The sequence below is a fragment of the Mizuhopecten yessoensis genome, unplaced genomic scaffold (genome assembly GCF_002113885.1).
Source record: "Mizuhopecten yessoensis strain PY_sf001 unplaced genomic scaffold, ASM211388v2 scaffold1775, whole genome shotgun sequence".
In the NCBI taxonomy this organism is placed as follows: Eukaryota; Metazoa; Mollusca; class Bivalvia; order Pectinida; family Pectinidae; genus Mizuhopecten; species Mizuhopecten yessoensis.
In genome coordinates this window covers 326534-349421 of record NW_018404215.1, presented here as the reverse complement: position 1 = coordinate 349421, position 22888 = coordinate 326534, and the positions used below count along the sequence as shown (strand labels likewise).

General features: G+C 36.1%; 1 protein-coding gene across 1 annotated transcript; it reads right to left on the bottom strand.

The window, feature by feature from the left end:
• Window positions 1–1404: 1404 nt before the first annotated feature.
• LOC110440651 (DNA repair and recombination protein RAD54-like) lies at window positions 1405–22870 on the bottom strand. Its single transcript, XM_021483819.1, has 21 exons — window positions 22764–22870; window positions 20626–20703; window positions 19209–19319; window positions 18546–18606; window positions 15439–15574; window positions 13932–14001; window positions 13289–13366; window positions 12521–12568; window positions 11971–12039; window positions 11272–11365; window positions 10671–10795; window positions 7305–7455; window positions 6936–7042; window positions 6297–6369; window positions 5303–5458; window positions 4570–4680; window positions 4258–4381; window positions 3763–3841; window positions 3151–3330; window positions 2649–2812; window positions 1405–2216 (listed from the first exon to the last, which is right to left on the bottom strand). The coding sequence occupies exons 1-21, from the start codon at window positions 22764–22766 to the stop codon at window positions 2015–2017; spliced, it is 2220 nt and encodes a 739-aa protein (XP_021339494.1). The 5' UTR covers window positions 22767–22870; the 3' UTR covers window positions 1405–2014.
• Window positions 22871–22888: the final 18 nt, after the last annotated feature.

Sequence of the window (22888 nt, the reverse complement as noted above, 5' to 3'; positions counted from 1 at the left end):
TTAAACTAGGGAACTCCAGTCTGCCTTCTACCTATTAACCAAATTGTCGATAAGACTAGGGAACTCCAGTCTGCCTTCTACCTATTAACCAAATTGTTACTGTTCACTTTCTGAATAAAAATAAATAAATATGTATGTTTCATGAGCAGATGATTATATCAAAATGTGACTGACAACTATTTGGATCAGAAAGATGACTTGTGTCTGATATATTCAATAGATATCTGACTGGGAAAAGTTAAAATATCACATGTCACACAAGCAACATGGATTAGCGATTCTACAACAGGTGGCTGTTTCTGGAATAAACCGATTAAATTTTCCTTCTCTGTAAATGATAATTAATGTTGTTTCAATGGTGAAGTAAGCTTCACAAACCATGGTTAGTCACCCTCCCTAAAGATAACCCTACATAATGGATCATGGCTATAATAGAGACCCATATTACAAGTTACACATCAAGTTGGATAGTTTTGGATGTTTGATAGTTACACAGGTGCTGGTCACACTAATAAAATGTGCATGTGTATATACTATATTCTAGTACACTCGGCAACATTTTACACAGCATCACACACCCAATGACAAGGGCTGGCAATGTCTTTGCTATATTCATTTGAAAATAAAAACTGCAGTTCCATCTTTAAAATGCAATTAAAAACTCACTTCTATTTTACACAACTGCCATTCATACAAACCAAGCATCAATCAATAAATATTTCCACAAAAAAAACACCAATCATCCATACATATAGAAAGATATCTGTTTCCTTTCACCAACAAGGTAAAGGTTGTAAATGGTACCAATAGTGGTATACTATAAAAGTATATATTTTAGCAGTCATTTTATTAAAAACATTAAATAACTAGAACACTGACAGGTCAGTAAGGGCCCCGTCTTGTGGCAATATATCCCCCATAATCATCAAGAAGCAATCTGCCCATATAGCTGAGCTTGACGTTTGATATGTGGACTTCAAAAAGAATCGCAAGGAAGCAAAATATACATTTTACATGTACTATGATGTGAGTCTTGTTTCCTTCCACCTCCATATTTGCTGGGCTAACAGAAATGTAAATACCGGTGCAATACTCATTTTTAGCTTTGATTTGTTTTATTTAACCTTATATACCTCCTTCATCAAGAGCCAGGATCAAAGTCAGAGATCCACTTTGTCTTTGACCTTTGGACCCAAATGACATTGACCATTAACCCAGTGACCCTGATCTGTGGTCAGTTGACTTATTCTTTAATTCCGACCAACTTTGCTCTTTAACATCATATCAAAATGTTCATCAGTGAAAATACAAAACTTGACCTTGACCCTTTGAAACCCGTAACCTGGACCTAAGGTCAGTTGACTCTGTGTTAAGTTCTGAAGAACATTGCTTCATAATGTCATAGCAAAATGTTCATCAAGGAAAAGATACAAAATTTAACCTTGACCTTTGACCCAATGACTTGGGTCAGTTGACCTCTTGTTAAATTCTGATCAACTTTGCTTCATCATGTCATAGCAAAATAGTCCTCAGTAAAAAGGTGCATAATTTGACCTTGACCCCTGACCCAATGACCTTGACCTTTGGTCAGTTGACTCCTTGTTTAATTCTGATCAACTTTGCTTCATAATGTCATAACAAAGAGGAACAATACCGGACAATATCATAACAATATCACCAATGTAGTTTATAGTACTGAAATACATGGTTCAGTTCACATATATACCTAAGAATAAAATTAGAAAAAATAAACATTATTTATTGCCAATGTAGTTTATAGTTATATAATTAATAGTGTTTCAGTATATACACACATCACATATTTTTTGTATTCTTTCAATTCATCTTGTATTTAAATTTTAAAATGAGATCCTTATGTGTGTTATTAACCTTGAATTAGATCAGATTGGCTGGACCAACGTTACTATTTAACAATCAAACAATCTGTATCCAAGGTCCTCATCAATGATCAGACAGGAGCATAGTGAAAGACTGTTCTAGTATGGCTGAGACACTACACAGTCTTGTGTTGTTCCTCATGAGAATTGTGATGAAAGACAAAGGAGATGGCCGGGTTCCATGACCCTTTGAAGACCAGGTCATCAAGTCCTTTTTTGTCTGTAGAATGATGCCACAGAGACAAGTCTGAGTTACAATCAGAGCCCTCTGGTGGGGGTTTCACTTGGATATTATTCACACACCGCTTACACTTAAATCTATAAAACAAAGAAACACATTCATAGACAGCAATCAATATAAAACACAATAAAAAAATTGTCATTTCTATTCTGATTTTCTTCTCATTTATGTTTTGTTGATGAAAACTATTTTGAGAAAAATGGAAGATTCATACCGTGACAACAAAACAATAAAATAACAAATTTACAACCAGGTATTTTTACAGGAAAGAGATATTTTCGACAAAATATTTCATTTTCATTCCCAGCTTCAATTTTGAAAAGGAATAATCAATAATATGCAGACAAGCCTGAACATGTTCCTATGATCTTATATGTGGAGATGTACCAGGATATCAGGTTACCTTTATAACAATTCAACATCACAGTACATTAAATTTTCCAATGAACTCAATTCATGATTTCCAGCATTTATTAAGTAGTAATTGACTTAGGAAGTGATAGACTTACTTGTCATGTGTGTCACTGATAGTATTCTCGTTGAGTTTGAAGAGATCCTTGAGTTCGCCAAGGCTGAAGTGTCGCTCCACATCCTCCTCTTTGTCAATCACACAGGAGCTGAGCGCCTTTTTGTGGGCCTGGCGCTGAAAGATCTTCTCCTCTATTGTACCTGTCTGTGAAAAGAAAAACACATAAAAAAGATGCTATAGCATGAAACAGTGCCTAAGGGGAGACAACACAATAAATTTACACTGTACTAAATTGTGGATATTTTCCTTAAATCTTTTGGTAGATCTGACACCAATTTCACAAATCTTCTCAAAATTGAGATTTTTTATCTCAAATATGATAAAAAAATCGGAACTTCATAATCGTTTTCCTTTAAAACCAATCAAGTGTGTGATAATTGGGATAAAGTATGAACCTTTATTATTAGCAGGAAGACAATAAAACCAAATCTTTTGTCTAAATTCTAGACAATTTCCGCACAAATTAAGTACAGGTCCCTTACTGCTATGAGTCTATATATATAACACTGTTTCTTCTGGCCGTCTCTCCAGCACCTAGCCATGGCTTGATCGTCGTTAGCTGGGTTCCAGTCAGGATCAAACATTACCAGTCGGTTGGCACCTATCAGGTTTAACCCACACCCTCCAGCTTTACTACTCAGCATGAAGATGAACATTGCACTCTGTCAACAAAAGAGGTTTCTACTTCATTTGACATGCAACACAACAAATAAATTCCATGTTTATCATTATCAGCTTGAGGGAGATTTAAGACATTTTGCAACACATTTTGTATGCATATATGTAATATATAGATGGGCTAGAATTAATATTTGCATTCTGTTTTTTGGTTACATTTTGGACAAGTTAAAGGCCTTTCCACTAGAGAATTAAGACTAAATATAGCACATACAGATTGGATGAATTTTTTTCTTTCAGAAGGAGTAAAACCAGTCTATCCTTCTGATGATGGCATTATGATTATCATGGAACAGACATGTGTATGAACCAGAACAAATTACTGAATTTTGCTGGTCAGTTAAATGTTATTCACTGTATGAAAAGTTTGATGACAACATCTTCAAAATTATTCTGTAAAGAAATGGCAGGCTTACTTTAGGGTCATTGAAATTCTCTACAATCTTGGCTCTCTTCTTGATTGACATAGAACCATCCAGCCTTACAAAGATATACCTGTTCAATTAAGAACAAGTCTAGGCATCAGTTCGGAACCAACAGAGAAGAAAAAAAAGGTCAACATGTTTTAAAGATATCGTTAAATATTGAAATGAAGCATAAATAAATATATGTTGATTTAATGCTCAATTTATTTGATACCACAATTGTTGACTTCCTGCAGGTCTAAGGTTTGAACCATGCTGGCAGCAATAAGCTTTTTCTACTTTGGCAATTTATCAGGATTAATCTTATCTACCCATTTGTACAAATATAACCTGCATGCCAGGAAGTAACCCTGAGAAAAAGTGGTGTCTTTTCAGAAGGGGTCAATGACTTGTTAACTTATGCGATTGAAACTGAGCACAACATAGACTTTCTTCCTAATTTCCTAACAAATTTAGGGAGACGATAATATGCCGTTTTATACATACCCTCTCTGTCGACAGAGTTTTTCAAACAAGTCAAGTGTCTGAGTGTAGTTGGACACCAACACCACTTTATCACTGGTGGTCGACTTAACCATGGCCAGCAGACAGTCTAGTACCAGTACTTTCCCTGTAATACACAAGCAGTATATCATCACAGGACTTAATCATGGCCAGCAGACAGTCTAGTACCAGTACTTTCTCTGTAATACACAACCAGTATATCATCACAGGAATCAAAATAACATTTGTCAGTCTCTCAAACCTCACCAATACCGGAGAATGTGTTTTTAGCAACTATTGATGTTTTACCCGCACCTGATAGTTCTGGCCGCACAGTTTTCAAGTTGTATCCAGATGGAAATAGATCCAGTGAGCCTTCAAAACCATCAGCATCACCAATACATTTATCATAAATCAAATCAGGATCTACAAAATAAAAAATAGTTTAGATATTACATAAGGAAACTAAATGCATCCAAACAACACAAATACTCTAAACATTCAATGCCTGTACTGATTTCTAAAGAGAAAAGCCTAGTCAAATGGGGACTGAAATGATATGCCTCCACCCAACCCCCAGTACTGGGCGGCAAAATCGAATAAGCAACAACTTTTACCACTCACAACACTAAGGTCTGACAGCAAGTATGTAATGATTAATGAAAGTAAAACAATATGACGGGGGGAACCAGGTCTCAGTAATGATTAATGAAAGTAAAACAATATGACGGGGGGGACCAGGTCTCAGTAATGATTAATGAAAGTAAAACAATATGACGGGGGGAACCAGGTCTCAGTAATGATTAATGAAAGTAAAACAATATGACGGGAGGAACCAGGTCTCAGTAATGATTAATGACAGTAAAACAATATGACGGGAGGAACCAGGTCTCACATCCTGTGCCCTCGCCATTCGTATTTTGCTTCTTTTTCAGGAAATGCGTTGAACCATTCAGGTCAACACCTTCCAGGCACAATCAGTCAATCAGTAATATCAATAACATATGATTATCTTGCATCCTATTGTATTTTTCTTTAGGTCACTTACGGTTACAAAGTTTCTTTAGTTGTGTGATGAAGGAAAGACTGGTTCCGGTGGGTCGTCCGTCACGCTCCATGTCAGGGTCGCCAGCCTTGGATTTGACCAGCAGCTGATACAGGGCCGTCTGAAGGGGAGTCAGGCGACAACACACCACCTGCTCAACTACAAATCAATAGACATGTTTTACATAAAGAGTTACTTCCCTTTGGGTATACTAGAAACATTAAACATCAAATTTATGCCTTGGAACAGATATGTATAAGAATAAGCTCATTTTACTTATTGGGTATGTAGAATACAGTGAAACATGGTAATCATATGGACGTTAGAAAGGTATTTGCCATAGCAAAATTTCATTACAGTGTTTGATGTTCATGTCTGAGTCAATTCCTTGTTTGAACACAAATACCACTTTAAGAGCTATACAGATATGGCTGGCAGGGAGGCTCTTCACTGCATCAATGTTACATGCCTGAATGAACACAGATGTACAATACAAACATGCTAGGACACATTTTGTTAAAATTATTTTGCACAATAGACAGTTTTCACTACCTGTTTCCTGTAATTTTTTGAAGCAGAAACGCAAGAGTTATTATCTTCGGCCATACTTTTACGTTTATTAAACAAGAGTTATTATCTTCGGCCATACTTTTACACTTATTAAACAAGAGTTATTATCTTCGGCCATACTTTTACGTTTATTAAACAAGAGTTATTATCTTCGGCCATACTTTTACATTTATTAAACAAGAGTTATTATCTTCGGCCATGCTTTTACGTTTATTAAACAAGAGTTATTATCTTCGGCCATGCTTTTACGTTTATTAAACAAGAGTTATTATCTTCGGCCATACTTTAACGTTTATTAAACAAACTGAACCTGTATTTTTCATGATCTAGCATCCAGCAATATTTTTGTTTTTCAATATAATTCAATTATAAGTCACAATTTCCTCCTTTAAGGAGAACTGTTAAGCTGAGGTGATTGACTGCTTACTTTTGACAGGTAGGTACTTTGTCAGCAGGGCCTGGGTCCTTCTGATGATGCACTTGTTTACTATAGCAGCCAGCTAAAACAAGCAGGTTAAAACTCAAAAGGATGCAATGTTTTAAATGAAATAATAAATTATCAAAATTCTTCTTTACACCTTTCTCATTAGTAATCTTTTGGGACTTAATAACTGATACTAACCTCTAAGACTAGGGATGATCAATCAATGCACAGTGATACTTAATAACTGATACTAACCTCTAAGACTAGGGATGATCCATCACTGCACAGTGATACTTAACCAATACATGCATTGATATGCAGTTAACAGGTCTGTTGCATTAGGATTTATTGTTTCTATGTGAAAACTTCAAATGAGGTTGTTTTAATTAACACAGTACACTCATGGTAAACAGTGTTCATTGCATTATGGAACTGCTGAAATGTTCTGATAAAATATTTATGTGACAAATTAAGATACAAGATTTTGGTATGGGTGTTGAAAAATCTCCATAATGCTAATAGATTTGGATTGGAAATCACAGAACTGACTCCTTGTGGGATCATGCAATGTATTGAATTGTAAGAAAAGCATTGTCATAGTAATTATAGCAGGCTTTCAGTGCAATACCCCCCTCTACTAACCTCCAGAAGTTTCTCCTCACCCCTCTTGTGTTCAGAGTCTGAAGATGCAGCATCTCGGCCACGAAGGATTGGAGTTTCAAACTTACGCTTAAACTCTTGGGCAGTACCTGGTGACCAAAGATGAAATAAAACATATTAAAATTTGTTTATCATGGAAAAATACCAACTGGAAGCCACATATCTACTGCTTAATTTTCCTACCTGTTTTATATTTTAGTGTCAAATTTGACAATTTTAGAAAAGCAAAATAAGACCGAACAAGTCCATTCATCTCTAAATGAAGATAATTTATTTTGTATAATCATTTTAACCTATCCTAATTTGCTGAGGGCTGATAGCAGGAGCAAAGCTATCCATTTTAAGTCTTACCAAGGATTCCTCCATTGACAAAATGGATGAGACTGAAGTATTCCAGGAGGTCGTTCTGTATGGGGGTGCCCGACAGGAGGATGCGGCGCTGGGCCTTCAGACTGTTTAGGGCCTGGTATGTCTGATTCTCACAGTTCTTTAGTCTGTGGCCCTGAAAAATGTCAAAAGTCAATCATTTAACAAAATATTGTAATCACCAATAAGACTTGAGAAAGTCGTTATCTTTTGGAGAGAGATCCACATCATCAATAAATAGATACTGATAAGATTAATATCAGTTGACAAAAACAGTTAAGATAGTATTTGAACAATCCTACCACCCCTACCGTCCCTAGTTCAACCTTCTCTTTACATGAATATTTCTGTTAAAAACACATACAATATGTCAGTAAGTCATCACTGCCCCAAATCAAATGCAAAAAAGTGTCATTGTTTGACAAATATGTAGTAACAAATACCTACCAAATACCTTGGATTTGACCTTTGAACCCTGAAGTAGAAACTCATTTGAGGTATTCCATACTTGACCTTCTTGAAGAGACGAAGTTTGCTAAAGCAGTGACAGTGAATCGGGATGGAGTAGGATGAATATTGGCAAAAATATGTCCCCACCCGACCCCAACAGCAGGGACAGAGAATCGGGATGGAGTAGGATGAACATTGGCAAAAATATGTCCCCACCCGACCCTAACAGCAGGGACAGTGAATCGGGATGGAGTAGGATGAACATTGGCAAAAATATGTCCCCACCCGACCCCAACAGCAGGGACAGTGAATCGGGATGGAGTAGGATGAACATTGGCAAAAATATGTCCCCACCCGACCCCAACAGCAGGGACAGTGAATCGGGATGGAGTAGGATGAACATTGGCAAAAATATGTCCCCACCCGACCCCAACAGCAGGGACAGTGAATCGGGATGGAGTAGGATGAACATTGGCAAAAATATGTCCCCACCCGACCCCAACAGCAGGGACAGTGAATCGGGATGGAGTAGGATGAACATTGGCAAAAATATGTCCCCACCCGACCCCAACAGCAGGGACAGTGAATCGGGATGGAGTAGGATGAACATTGGCAAAAATATGTCCCCACCCGACCCCAACAGCAGGGACAGTGAATCGGGATGGAGTAGGATGAACATTGGCAAAAATATGTCCCCACCCGACCCCAACAGCAGGGACAGTGAATCGGGATGGAGTAGGATGAACATTGGCAAAAATATGTCCCCACCCGACCCCAACAGCAGGGACAGTGAATCGGGATGGAGTAGGATGAACATTGGCAAAAATATGTCCCCACCCGACCCCAACAGCAGGGACAGTGAATCGGGATGGAGTAGGATGAACATTGGCAAAAATATGTCCCCACCCGACCCCAACAGCAGGGACAGTGAATCGGGATGGAGTAGGATGAACATTGGCAAAAATATGTCCCCACCCGACCCCAACAGCAGGGACAGTGAATCGGGATGGAGTAGGATGAACATTGGCAAAAATATGTCCCCACCCGACCCCAACAGCAGGGACAGTGAATCGGGATGGAGTAGGATGAACATTGGCAAAAATATGTCCCCACCCGACCCCAACAGCAGGGACAGTGAATCGGGATGGAGTAGGATGAACATTGGCAAAAATATGTCCCCACCCGACCCCAACAGCAGGGACAGTGAATCGGGATGGAGTAGGATGAACATTGGCAAAAATATGTCCCCACCCGACCCCAACAGCAGGGACAGTGAATCGGGATGGAGTAGGATGAACATTGGCAAAAATATGTCCCCACCCGACCCCAACAGCAGGGACAGTGAATCGGGATGGAGTAGGATGAACATTGGCAAAAATATGTCCCCACCCGACCCCAACAGCAGGGACAGTGAATCGGGATGGAGTAGGATGAACATTGGCAAAAATATGTCCCCACCCGACCCCAACAGCAGGGACAGTGAATCGGGATGGAGTAGGATGAACATTGGCAAAAATATGTCCCCACCCGACCCCAACAGCAGGGACAGTGAATCGGGATGGAGTAGGATGAACATTGGCAAAAATATGTCCCCACCCGACCCCAACAGCAGGGACAGTGAATCGGGATGGAGTAGGATGAACATTGGCAAAAATATGTCCCCACCCGACCCCAACAGCAGGGACAGTGAATCGGGATGGAGTAGGATGAACATTGGCAAAAATATGTCCCCACCCGACCCCAACAGCAGGGACAGTGAATCGGGATGGAGTAGGATGAACATTGGCAAAAATATGTCCCCACCCGACCCCAACAGCAGGGACAGTGAATCGGGATGGAGTAGGATGAACATTGGCAAAAATATGTCCCCACCCGACCCCAACAGCAGGGACAGTGAATCGGGATGGAGTAGGATGAACATTGGCAAAAATATGTCCCCACCCGACCCCAACAGCAGGGACAGTGAATCGGGATGGAGTAGGATGAACATTGGCAAAAATATGTCCCCACCCGACCCCAACAGCAGGGACAGTGAATCGGGATGGAGTAGGATGAACATTGGCAAAAATATGTCCCCACCCGACCCCAACAGCAGGGACAGTGAATCGGGATGGAGTAGGATGAACATTGGCAAAAATATGTCCCCACCCGACCCCAACAGCAGGGACAGTGAATCGGGATGGAGTAGGATGAACATTGGCAAAAATATGTCCCCACCCGACCCCAACAGCAGGGACAGTGAATCGGGATGGAGTAGGATGAACATTGGCAAAAATATGTCCCCACCCGACCCTAACAGCAGTGATTATTCTACATTTTGTTTTTAGGAGTCCTTTTTAACTGTATTGTTAAGAAGTATGGGTCCACCCATGTTAATTTTCAGTACTTCCAGAAAATGTTACAGGTACCAATACAAATCTATGGGTATAGCCAGGACTTGGGGGACTTAATTGTTAATTGATTGCTGTAACAGGGTCCTTATTATGGAAGAGGAGACCATGTGAAAGAAATGTTCATATTGGTGAAGTGGTATTCTTCTGACATCCAATGCTGTGGATTTCATAATGGATTTCTTATTCCACCATTTTATTTTTTTATCTATTATCATAACAAATTGTAAATTAAGGTAAATGTAGCAATGTGTTGTTTAGTCCTTTTCACACTTTAGATATGGCACTAAATTGTATTTGCACATTTTGTAAGTATGTCAATTAATCAATGCATTAATTTGTTAAATATTCCAATAATGTTTGATAAAGCGCTAAATTTTGTATGCGCTAATATAACAGCATTAACTGGCGTTCAAGAGTTTTCTTCTTTTTAACACAATACAATGATGGGAAGGAAGGACAATATATTTCCCTTTTAATAACACATCACTCTCTCTTATCACCCTTGTACCTCATCGCAGATCACAAGGCCAATGGTGCCCTTCAACATAACTTTGGAGTGATGTCGTAGAGTTTCGTAGGAGATGATGAGGACTGGGTTGGGGATACGTCTGCCACGCTGCTGCATAAAATGGCCTACAAACCATAAATCATCAACAAAACTATAAAATACAGAATGTTTAAGCCCAAGTTCTTACATTTACAAATAACTTTAGCGATCATTTTCAACATAAAAAAATTGTTGTGGAATTTTTCAAAAATATACCATTTACGTCATCACTTTCTGTAAAACATTATTAAAGGGACATTCAGGTAAAGTAACAAGCAAAATTCTGCATTTTCCTTCATTCAAAATAGAGAAAGTTTGTCTTCCTCATGAATTCAAAGTATCCCCTAAATGTTGCTTTACTGTTAAATCACTTTGATATTGCCGAAGATGAATGTAATTCAAAGAACTGATAATTGTGAATTCAAATACTGTATCTTGCATTCATTTATTCAGGCACATTAAGCAATTGTACATATTTACATTTGAAGCAAAACTACAAGAAAAACAGTGTAGCCTACAACAGTGAGAGGCTGGTAAAGGAGTATCATTGCCTTCTACATACCTAAGTCTCGGTCGATGTCATCCTTGGAGCCGGAGTCGATCACCAGACAGTTAATTACAGAACCTAACCACTTGTAAATCTCATTTGCCCAGTTCTGAAAGTAACAAATTCGAGTTGGATACTTGATAATTAGTTCACAATAGATTTTACCTAGATAATCTTTTCATAAAATTACATTTGTTTGAAATAGTCTCAACATTTCTGTGTCTATTTTCATTACATCTATATTTGGTAAAACAAAAATAATAATTAACTCATGCATCAAATTTTACTTTTTCTTTCACCAAATTTAGAAGTATCTCTGTATGGTATTTAAAATTTAGATAATTTGCTAAAATTAACCCCAAATTTCCTTTTTGGGCACTTATTGAAATNCCCCCCCCCCCCCCCCCCTTCCAGAACACCCCTTATTCTAGTCCTTTCTAGTCGAAACAATAAAGTACATGTACTATATGTTTACACTTTACATCAGACACTACTATCTCCCAATCTGTTTTTAGTATTTTAGAAACAAAGAGAACAATTTTTGAAATTCTCCCTGGGAATTACGACGACAATTAATCTATGTCCCATTGACAGTAACTGACACAATATGTGCCATGTTATCTTGATAAATGGCTCCTTCTGCAAATTTCCAAGCACCTTGGATGATTATAATGGTGAATACAGTATTACCATTTTAAACTTGGATCTACTGACCTTGACAAGGCTACTTGGAGACACAATGGCAACCTTGTCAATGAGTGGCTTACAGTCAGGGCTTTGTCTCTGTAGAATAATAGAATGCATTCAAGAGAGATATACAGTCAATGTTCCGATGTAGTTCATTTGGAAGTGTATTCAAGAATAAGATATTTGCAAAAATAAGATTTTGGTGTTTACATGTACATTTTTCTAAATGGCTCCTCAAGATCTGTTATTAAAGACGAATGCAGGCTGCTTCCCCTAGAAAAACAGGCTTTATGTTTTCCAAAATGAAGAAAAACTGAGGAAATATCTACCCAATTTCAATAAATTAATGCTATATTTTCTCAATTTGTAAAGGAACAGGCTGTTGTAAAATTTAAGTAGAAAAACACTGGTAATACTCAACATTAAATTAATGACAGAAATTCAGAAGTTAATAAAAGTATTCCTTCCACTATACAGTTGCCTTTCTTTGTCAGATATCAATTTAAGAATAGAGATGTTCAGTTGCAACCATTTCACATTTTGATTCATTATATATATGTTCAAGCAGACAACATACCAGTAATGTCCACATCAGAGTTATACACTGCAGTGTCTTTCCAAGGCCCTGTATAAAATGAGAAAAAAAAACATTAAAGAAAATGGTGCTTCAAATTTAATAATATACTCATTTTTTTATATATAATTTGTCAGACAAACTCATGTTTACAGAATGACAAAACAGATGGACAAACACACTGATTCCAGTACACACCAGTGTGGAGGGTTTATTAACTTTTTAATCAACACAACAATACCAGATATCTAATCAACAAAAAAAAGTGTTTTCCATATAAGGACAACGACTAATTTCTGTTTTGTTTAGGACCTTTAATAAATTCACGACAGCTATATATGGTCATATGAATACAAGAGCCTTGGGACACATTGCTAAAAAGAAACACTGGCTAGGAAATCATCTTTGAAATTAAAGGGTTCCACTTGTGATATGAGAGAATAGAAAAGATAGAGGTTTTAAAAGTTGCAATGGAGGCAGATCAGTTCTTGTTTCTTCAATGTCCTTTATTAAAGCAGAAAACAAGAAAAATACTGATTCTGCAGACAGCCCGACATTTGTCAAATCTTCAATAAAATGTAGTGGGAAACATATCTATTCTTCCAAGAAACTGTATTTGATTCAAACGTCTTTTATTTTCAAAACTCAAATGCGATCATACTCAATGATCAGATTCATATGGCATTAGAGAAAGCACATCTACAATTGAACAGAATTCTACTACAATGGGGCATGTTCTGGATTTAGAGATAAATATCCATGGACACAAACCATTTCATCTGCCATAATACATCCATAGCTCTCCGGTATCTGTACTCCAGTCACACAGTCATACATAAACTTCACACCCTGAAAATACAAAGATCTCTAAAATGTTTCTGTAACCTTGTAACATGCACATCTTCAAAACATTAAAACCAACCATGATATTCCTGGCCACAAACACTGATTGAAAACCTGTTGGAATTTATCATAAGTCTTGGCGAATTCATAAGGACAAATAATTGGGACTCAGAATTCAGTTTTGTAACATTCACTGGTCTTGTAAATATCATAATAATCTTGCAATAAGCTCATGTGTCACTATGAAATGTGGAATCATAAGTTGTGGAGTGGTTTTTCTATTAAAAGGATAAAGATTATATAAGAAAATGAATCTGAGGCCCCTGGAAAGGATTGGTGGGTCTATTGCCAGGCATGGGCTTACTTATATTGCTGAATAAACATGGTACATATACAAATACGTGTTCATATAAAACTTTTGCATATTATTGAAAGAAAATCACCGTTTATGACCAGTATGGTATGCCTGCATCACAACATTGTCTGTAAACAAATTATATGTAAAAATTACAAAATACATGTCATCAATTCAACTCAATATTGACACAAACTTTTTTCGCTACCTACTTACCTCCCTTTGATGAGGCCGTAAAACTAGAGACAGCTTGGGATCTACCACTACATGGACAGGAACTTTTTCTCTGTTCAACGAAAATATATATAGTCAATTTCAATTTCAATAAATTATATTGTCAAAGGACAAATGGATTGGACAGCAGGCATAGCCTATTTAAGCCCTTTCCAAACATAGTAACAAACAGTGGTACAAGCATAGACAAAGACGTTAGAACACATACAAACACATATATAAACAAGTTGGTATTATCAAATTAATAATTAAATTAGGGGAAACAACTACTAATACTCATTTTTATTATAATTGAATCTAATGGTTTAAATTCTAACCTTTTATTTTGATACCGAAAAGACATATAATATATATATATATTATATATATATAGTAGATAATAAATAAATAAGTCCTTGCGAAGGAAAATATAGAATAAAAACATTATTTTTTCAGATCGCCTTTTTGCCTTCTAGGGCTTCTTCAGGCGGATCTATTAGTCCATTATTTTATACATTAAATAGTCCGTAGATAATTGAGATTTTTCACATTTACCGGGCCAGATTCCCATGTGCACATGTTCCACATTTTTTATATCTCGTCCCTTTTTTCTGGTGCTTATCTCTCGTTGACTCACTTTATGTGATAGTGCATCTTGCGCAAGAATAGGTCCTCTACCTATATTTAGTAGTTAAAGAGTTTTCTAGAGGGATTCTTCTCCGATTTTGGTTATCATTTGGCGGGTCGTCGTTGTTTCATTGGGCCACTAGTCGTCTTAGTGCACTTTCGCTATAGAGCAGAGCCAGCGAGCGTTCTGATATTTAGACTGTCAGCTTTCCTTGTCCGCGATGCTCTTAGCTTAATTGCTGCCTTCGGCTGTCTTTAGCTGAGGGGGCTATTGCATTTATATAATAGCTATATTTTCAATTATAGTATATCAGTTCTATCTTCTTGTAATATGATGTATATGTACATGTAACTGTTCTGTTTCACTGTGTCTTGATAAAGGAGTGGATCGCTTCGAAAATTTGACAACCTAAACTTGTCCACACTGTTGGAATTACTTCTTTGCCCCATATATATATATATATATACATATTATGAAGAGAAAAGAAAAAAAATTTGTTGATGGAGCTGCATGTATAAACATTTGATGGGATTAAACTACGCACCCAACAGAAACAGGCCAAAAAGTCCATTGTAATACATACTCCAAGATCATTTTGAATATTATGCACCTCAATCAGACACTTTACAAGGTAACAGGAAAATTTTACTAGAAAAAAATACCCAGAACAATTATTGTTATTTTTTCAGATTCTTAAGTATATAAAGTCACTCAAAGTTTAATAAATTCTGTTACGACCCGGTGAAAAAAAATATTAGGTAAAACAATGTTATTTTAATGTAGGTGCAACACCTACCAGCCTATCTCATTCTATTCCTGTTAATTTTCTGACTCTGTAAACAAGCTATGGTTGAAAATCATGATTACACTGGTATGACTTACATGTCAACTTTAAGCTGTTCATGAGCACTGAGTTCAGTTGGGGTGTAGAGAATGAGAGCTCCTTCCTTCTCAGGGTCATGAAGGGGCTGTCTGGCCCCCTGTCTCCTCACACCCAAGGCCTTACCCAAACAGGAACCTGAATGGAAATAAGAAGTGTGTAAGTATGGGTCATGATACAGAGAGCAGAGACGACATTATTTGTCTTTGGGAGAAAATATCTTGTCAAGTTTGCAAAAGATATATCATGGACCGAAAACACCTACTATACATACTAGTGATTACACCGACAATTGTCAGTGAAAAACATAAATCCACCACACAGACAAATGTTACAGGTCAAATACATCTACATAGCCAACTGTCACAGAGGACAAAATATATCTACAATACAGACAAATGTCACAGGACAAATATATCTACATAGACAACTGTCACAGAGGACATAATATATCTACTAAACAGACAAATGTCACAGAACAAATACATCTACATAGACAACTGTCACAGAGGACAAAATATATCTACTACAGACAAATGTCACAGGACAAATATATCTACATAGACAACTGTCACAAAGGACAAAACATATCTATTATACAGACAAATGTCACAGGACAAATACATCTACATAGACAACTGTACATAATATATCTACTAAACAGACAAATGTCACAGAACAAATACATCTACATAGACAACTGTCACAGAGTACAAAATATATCTACTATACAGACGAATGTCACAGGACAAATACGTCTACATAGACAACTGTCACAGAGGACAAAATATACCTACTATACAGACAAATGTCCCAGGACAAATATATCTACATAGACAACTGTCACAGAGAACAAAACATATCTATTATACAGACAAATGTCACAGGAAAAATACATCTACATAGACAACTGTCACAGAGGACAAAATATATCTACTATACAGACAAATGTCACAGGACAATTACATCTTCATAGACAACTGTCACAGAGGACAAAATATATCTACTATACAGACAAATGTCACAGGGCAAATACATCTACATAGACAACTGTCACAGAGGACAAAATATATCTACTACAGACAAATGACACAGGACAAATATATCTACATAGACAACTGTCACAGAGGACAAATTATATCTACTACACAGACAAATGTCGCAGGACAAATACATCTACATAGACAACTGTCACAGAGGACAAAATATACCTACTACACAGACAAATGTCACAGGACAAATACATCTACATAGACAACCGGCACAGAGGACAAAATATATCTACTACACAGACAAATGTTACAGGACAAATACATCTACATAGACAACTGTCACAGAGGACAAAATATATCTACAATACAGACAAATGTCACAGGACAAATATATCTACATAGACAACTGTCAAAGAGGACAAAATATATCTACTAAACAGACAAATGTCACAGAACAAATATATCTACATAGACAACTGTCACAGAGGACAAAATATATCTACTACACAGACAAATGTCACAGGACAAATACATCTACATAGACAACTGTCAAAGAGGACAAAATATATCTACTAAACAGACAAAAGTCACAGAACAAATATATCTACATAGACAAATGTCACAGAGGACAAAATATATCTACTACACAGACAAATGTTACAGGACAAATACATCTATATAGACAACTGTCACAGAGGACAAAATATATCTACAATACAGACAAATGTTACAGGACAAATACATCTACATAGACAACTGGCACAGAGGACAAAATATATCTACTACACAGACAAATGTCACAGGACAAATACATCTACATAGACAACTGTCACAGAGGACAAAATATATTTACTATACAGACAAATGTCACGGGACAAATACATCTACATAGACAACTGTCACAGAGGACAAAATATATCTACTATACAGACAAATATCACAGGACAAATACATCTACATAGACAACCGGCACAGAGGACAAAATATATCTACTATACAGACAAATGTCACAGGACAAATACATCTTCATAGACAACTGTCACAGAGGACAAAATATATCTACTACACAGACAAATATCACAGGACAAATACATCTACATAGCCAACTGTCACAGAGGACAAAATATATCTACTATACAGACAAATGTCACAGGACAAATACATCTACATAGACAACCAGCACAGAGGACAAAATATATCTACAATACAGACAAATACATCTACATAGACAACTGTCACAGAGGACAAAATATATCTACTACACAGACAAATATCACAGGACAAATACATCTACATAGCCAACTGTCACAGAAGACAAAATATATCTACTATACAGACAAATGTCACTGGACAAATACATCTACATAGACAACTGTCACAGAGTACAAAATATATCTACTATACAGACAAATGTTACAGGACAAATACATCTATATAGACAACTGTCTCAGAGGACAAAATATATCTATTACACAGACAAATGTCACAGGACAAATACATCTATATAGACAACTGTCACAGAGGACAAAATATATCTACTATACAGACAAATGTTACAGGACAAATACATCTATATACACAACTGTCTCAGAGGACAAAATATATCTACTATACAGACAAATGCCACAGGAAAAATACATCTACATAAACAACTGTCACAGAGGACAAAATATACCTACTACACAGACAAATGTCGCAGGACAAATACATCTACATAGACAACCAGCACAGAGGACAAAATATTTCTACAATACAGACAAATACATCTACATAGACAACCAGCACAGAGGACAAAATATATCTACAATACAGACAAATGTCACAGGACAAATACATCTACATAGACAACTGGCACAGAGGACAAAATATATCTACTACACAGACTAACATTTTTTAATTGAAATTAAATGTGAATCTTGTTCACATTACTCAAGCTCATTCCATGTGTACTTGTAAATTTTGATCAAATTCTGCTAAGAAATGAAGTCACTATAGGAATGAAAGTGAACTAGGATGGGACACGGATGGACATGGGTGATACTATATGCCAATACCCCTCAAAATGTTGGAGCGTAGAAATTTCATGATATATTTTGATCAATTCAGTCATTAGTTACCTTTGTAATTAGGAATTGGAACCTTAAATGGTTTTGACAGAATTTTCTTGATAAAGGCCTCCTGGAAATATAAAAGATAGAATAAGATCAGACAATGATACCTCTAGGAGTACAAACAAGTTGAGAGTATTTTATACAGCATCCATGCAGTTATATAATTTGTAGGTATTTGTTGCACTAACTTATTCTGATGACATGCTATTTGAGACAAGATCAAATTAAAAATACTCGCTGTGGGTCAAATGTCTTCATTTATTTCTAACATTTACATTTAACGTGATATGACATTTTTAACATTTCAGAGAATCCTCTGATCTCATATGTCCAAATTATATCAGACCCTATTGTGATAAGCCTGTCAAATAGTAAACCAACAATTCCTAGTTTTCTTTTTGTATTCGAAGAGAAAATTCACCAACTTTAAATTTAGTTTCAAAGAGTCAAATGCTTAAAATGTTTCCTCTTTCCTATTTTCATATATGATTTCTCTGCATATTCCCCCCATGACCCCAACCCGAAATGATTGTCATGACTATTTTAAATTTTGCTACTTCAAAATCTGAACAGATGCATTTTTCCTCTTCTGAAAGTCACAGGTCTTTGTATATGTCGAAAGAAAGACTGACGTAAATCACCAATATGAATAAACTCGTGTAAGCATACATGAGAAAAGGCATCAGGACAACTGGATGTGTTGGTGATGCTGGACAGGGGCCGACGCTGCACCATCTCATCAGTTCTCTCATCCTTGTGAAGTGTCTTAATTCTCTTTACCTGTCACAGAGGGACAATTTGGAAATCAATTGAAAACACATAATATATATAACAGGATTTTGCCAGCTTTTTTGGTAAAGGGCCCCTGAGCAGGCATTGGGAAAAAGTCATCGGCATTTGGCAAAAATTGGGAAATATCATCAGTGTTCTCACATGCAAAGGTTCGGGGAAATATCATAAGTTTTGAGAAATGAAACCTAAAATGTGATTTGAAAAATGTTTTCCTCTAGCTATTTTTTACAGTAAAATGTATAGCAATAAATAAAAGAATCAATTTTCAGTGTTTTTGTTTACTCAATTTCAAATTTCTGTTATTTGTGTATTTTGAATGCTCTTTCATGAACGGTAACACTTTGAACGTTGTACATATAACGACTGGAAACTTGTATAGTATAAACATGCTTTTTTTTAACTAATTGTGAAAATAAAGACTGAAATAAGGAAAATACAGAGTTATTTTTCAATTGGGAATGGGTCCCAATACTGGACCCTATAAAATACACCTGGCAAAAACCCTGTAAAAACCACTTTGATACTTTTTCATGAATTTGTTCTTTTCAAAGATTACTTTTAAGGCTTTAAATTCATTAACACTAACAACACATTTTAGCTTGTTGAATGTGTTGAAATAGTTTGGGGATATGAAAATTCAGGAACTGATTGTCTCCCTTTGGAATATAGCCAGCAAGCAAATATGACTGATTAAAACTAATGCAATTAATACAAATTTCTATGTCAAGTCTGAAAATTTCAGGATTTTCAATATTGACTGGACATTATTTAAGTTTCTAAATCATCTGATAAGACAAAATAAGATCAATATGGTCTTACAAAAAGGTCAGAAATATATGCCAATGTTTACTATGGCCTGGAAATTTAAAGCTTTCTTATCAAACGTCCACCTTTAGTAAGAAGATCAAAAATATGCAAGAGAATTATGTAGATGACACTGTATTAATCATTATAACCCTTTTCAACATATTTTATTTTTGGTGGTGGTGGTGGGGGGGGGGGGGGGGGGGGGGGTGAATGAAGGTGGGAGGGGTGCTTTTTGAGGCATACAAGATAAAAATAAATGAATAAATAATTAGATAAAAATACATCTATAATGATGTTCATACAAAATTGACAATGAGATTGATGGAACTTTGGGACAATTGTACCAGATTTTCCTACATTATCACACAAAAGACCCCATATATATATAGACAAAATCAAATTAAAAACATTTGTTTTACGAATCTCTAATTCCTGAAGTTCATATTACTTTTAATACCTGTCACAGAATATTTGTAATATGTTTTACCTGAGGGAAACCTTCCTCAGACCTCCTTTGTGTGGAACAGACAATTGCCCCTCTCTGACTAGGGGCCTGGCTACGTCTCTGTCAATAAACATATAACATGCTAAATGTGAAATAAAATATCTCTAGACTCATTCAAAGAACAATAGGAAGTATGTATTAACCGCTGCCTCTTGGTTATTCAAAGAGATAGCTTAAAGATTGCAACAATATGACCCTGTAACCTTCTTAGTGAATCAATGACATCCATTTCATTTTGTAAAAAAACAAACAGTGGTTCCTCTACACTCCAGTATGCTACTGGCCAAATATTATATAATTTATGTATTAATATGATCCTACGGTTTTTGTTTATCTTAAAGAAGTTGTTCAACCGTTTTTAATTATATAAACACATGATGCCTGTAACTCTGAAAGAGGGCTAAGGTCATTCATTTCAACAAACTTGCCAGCTCTTATTACTCGAATTTCCAAAATGACTCTTATACCATTATTATGCCAATTACTGATTTTCCCAATTTCTTCTTGTTGTTAAGTGTAGGACTCATTTTGACAGAATCTACATCCAAAAAACTATCTGACCCAATTGGATGCTTAATTTTACACATTTTTGTTAATTTGTTCGCATTTAAAGAGGATCAAGGTCATTAATTGAACTGAGATTGATATATAGATATATAGCCATTCACTCCAGCATGCTAGCTACCGTATACCATGACCCTGGGTCATTCAGAAAAAATATTTTAATGTTTCCACACATTTCTGTTTCATGCAACTGAACAAACAAGGTACTAATTATAAGCCCTTCATTCCAACATGCTACTTTAGCCAAATATCATGACTCTAACCACTCTTGTCTTTTTCAACTGTTGTTCAAAAGATTTCTGAACGGATTTGATGAGTCTGTGACTGAAAGGTTATTCATTTGAATAAACTTCATAGTTAATGTCCATAGGCCATTTGATTTGGTTATTGATATATCTCATTAAATGATTTTCATGAGTTCGACCCGTACATGACCTGATTTTTTTTTGTCAAGGTCATTCATTTGAACATTCACTGCACTAGCCCTACATAGGGATAATCCTGGAAGGGGCAATTGACCCCTCAAAGCTGAAATTGACCCCTCCATGTTCCAATTTCATTTTATTTTACATAGAATGACCCCTCTGAATTTTGATAATGACTAAAAATTGCTGAAATGGCCCACTGCTCTTGAATTCCAGGATTTTCCCTGATGACGCTAATAATATGGGACTTCTTGGTTCAGAAGAAGTTGTTTAAGTTGATGCTAGACATCGGATAACTGCTGGAATTTGAATTTTTGAGCAAAAGCCCCAATTACCGACAGTGAAAAAATCTTAAATATTAATGTATCACAATTAATTTAGCATATATTATGTATTTTATGAATTGTACACGAAATCACGGATTAATAATCTTAGTCCGAAATGTAGTCCAATAAATGCCAAAAGTTCTATTTAAATAAGCAAATCAAATCATATATATCATTTTGGCTTTCTCAGAATCGACTTAATCTCTTTTTCCCTCATGACATTATCTTCAACTTGTTGAAGTTGGTCATTACCATTTAGAATAAGTAGAAGTCAATGAAGTTACCAATAATATAACACTCTTATGTATGTAAACTTTTAAAAAAAATACAATTTCTGATTCAAAATAGGCTAATAGAAATATTCTTCCTGTTGTCGAAAATAATCTGTATACACGATGAACGATAGGGGCTTGTATAGACTTAACGTTATATGATAAAATTAGCTAAAAATACGTATATAATTAATTTTTAGCAAATTTTAAGTCTATAAAAAACCCTGTGGATAAACGTTACAGAAAGACAGATATTGTAATATGTTTTTTTCCATTATTACATAACATATACGGAAGGTGTTCCTACGTGACGATTGGTATGTCCAATGTGAACATTGTGTAGGAGTGTGTCATTACGCAACATGTTTGAAGCCTTAGTTGATGATGTCATAAACAGCCATTGATTTGTTGATTTATTACGTAGGCGGAATAACCAAACCTGGGGTTTTCGGGGAAATCATTCAATGTGTGCAGTAAGAAGAACGATATGCCGACTCTCAAGTCATATATTTGCTGATAGTTGTTTCAGTTACCATTTTAGTTCCATGATTCCCGTGTATTTCTCTTTCAAAAGTCTCACGAGAGTAAACATTATGCAGTTTCAAAGCAGACCGCCATTTTGAAGGTGATTTCCAATTCAGATAGAGGCAGCCAATCA

What these genes read in the sequence shown, in the direction of transcription:
- LOC110440651 (XM_021483819.1), bottom strand. An exon ending in ACTAAAGAAACTTTGTAACC is followed by an intron (nt 4,681 to 5,302) that starts GTAAGTGACCTA and finishes TTTATTTTGTAG; the next exon opens with ATCCTGATTTGATTTATGAT. An exon ending in TGTGCGGCCAGAACTATCAG is followed by an intron (nt 4,382 to 4,569) that starts GTGCGGGTAAAA and finishes TGTGTATTACAG; the next exon opens with GGAAAGTACTGGTACTAGAC.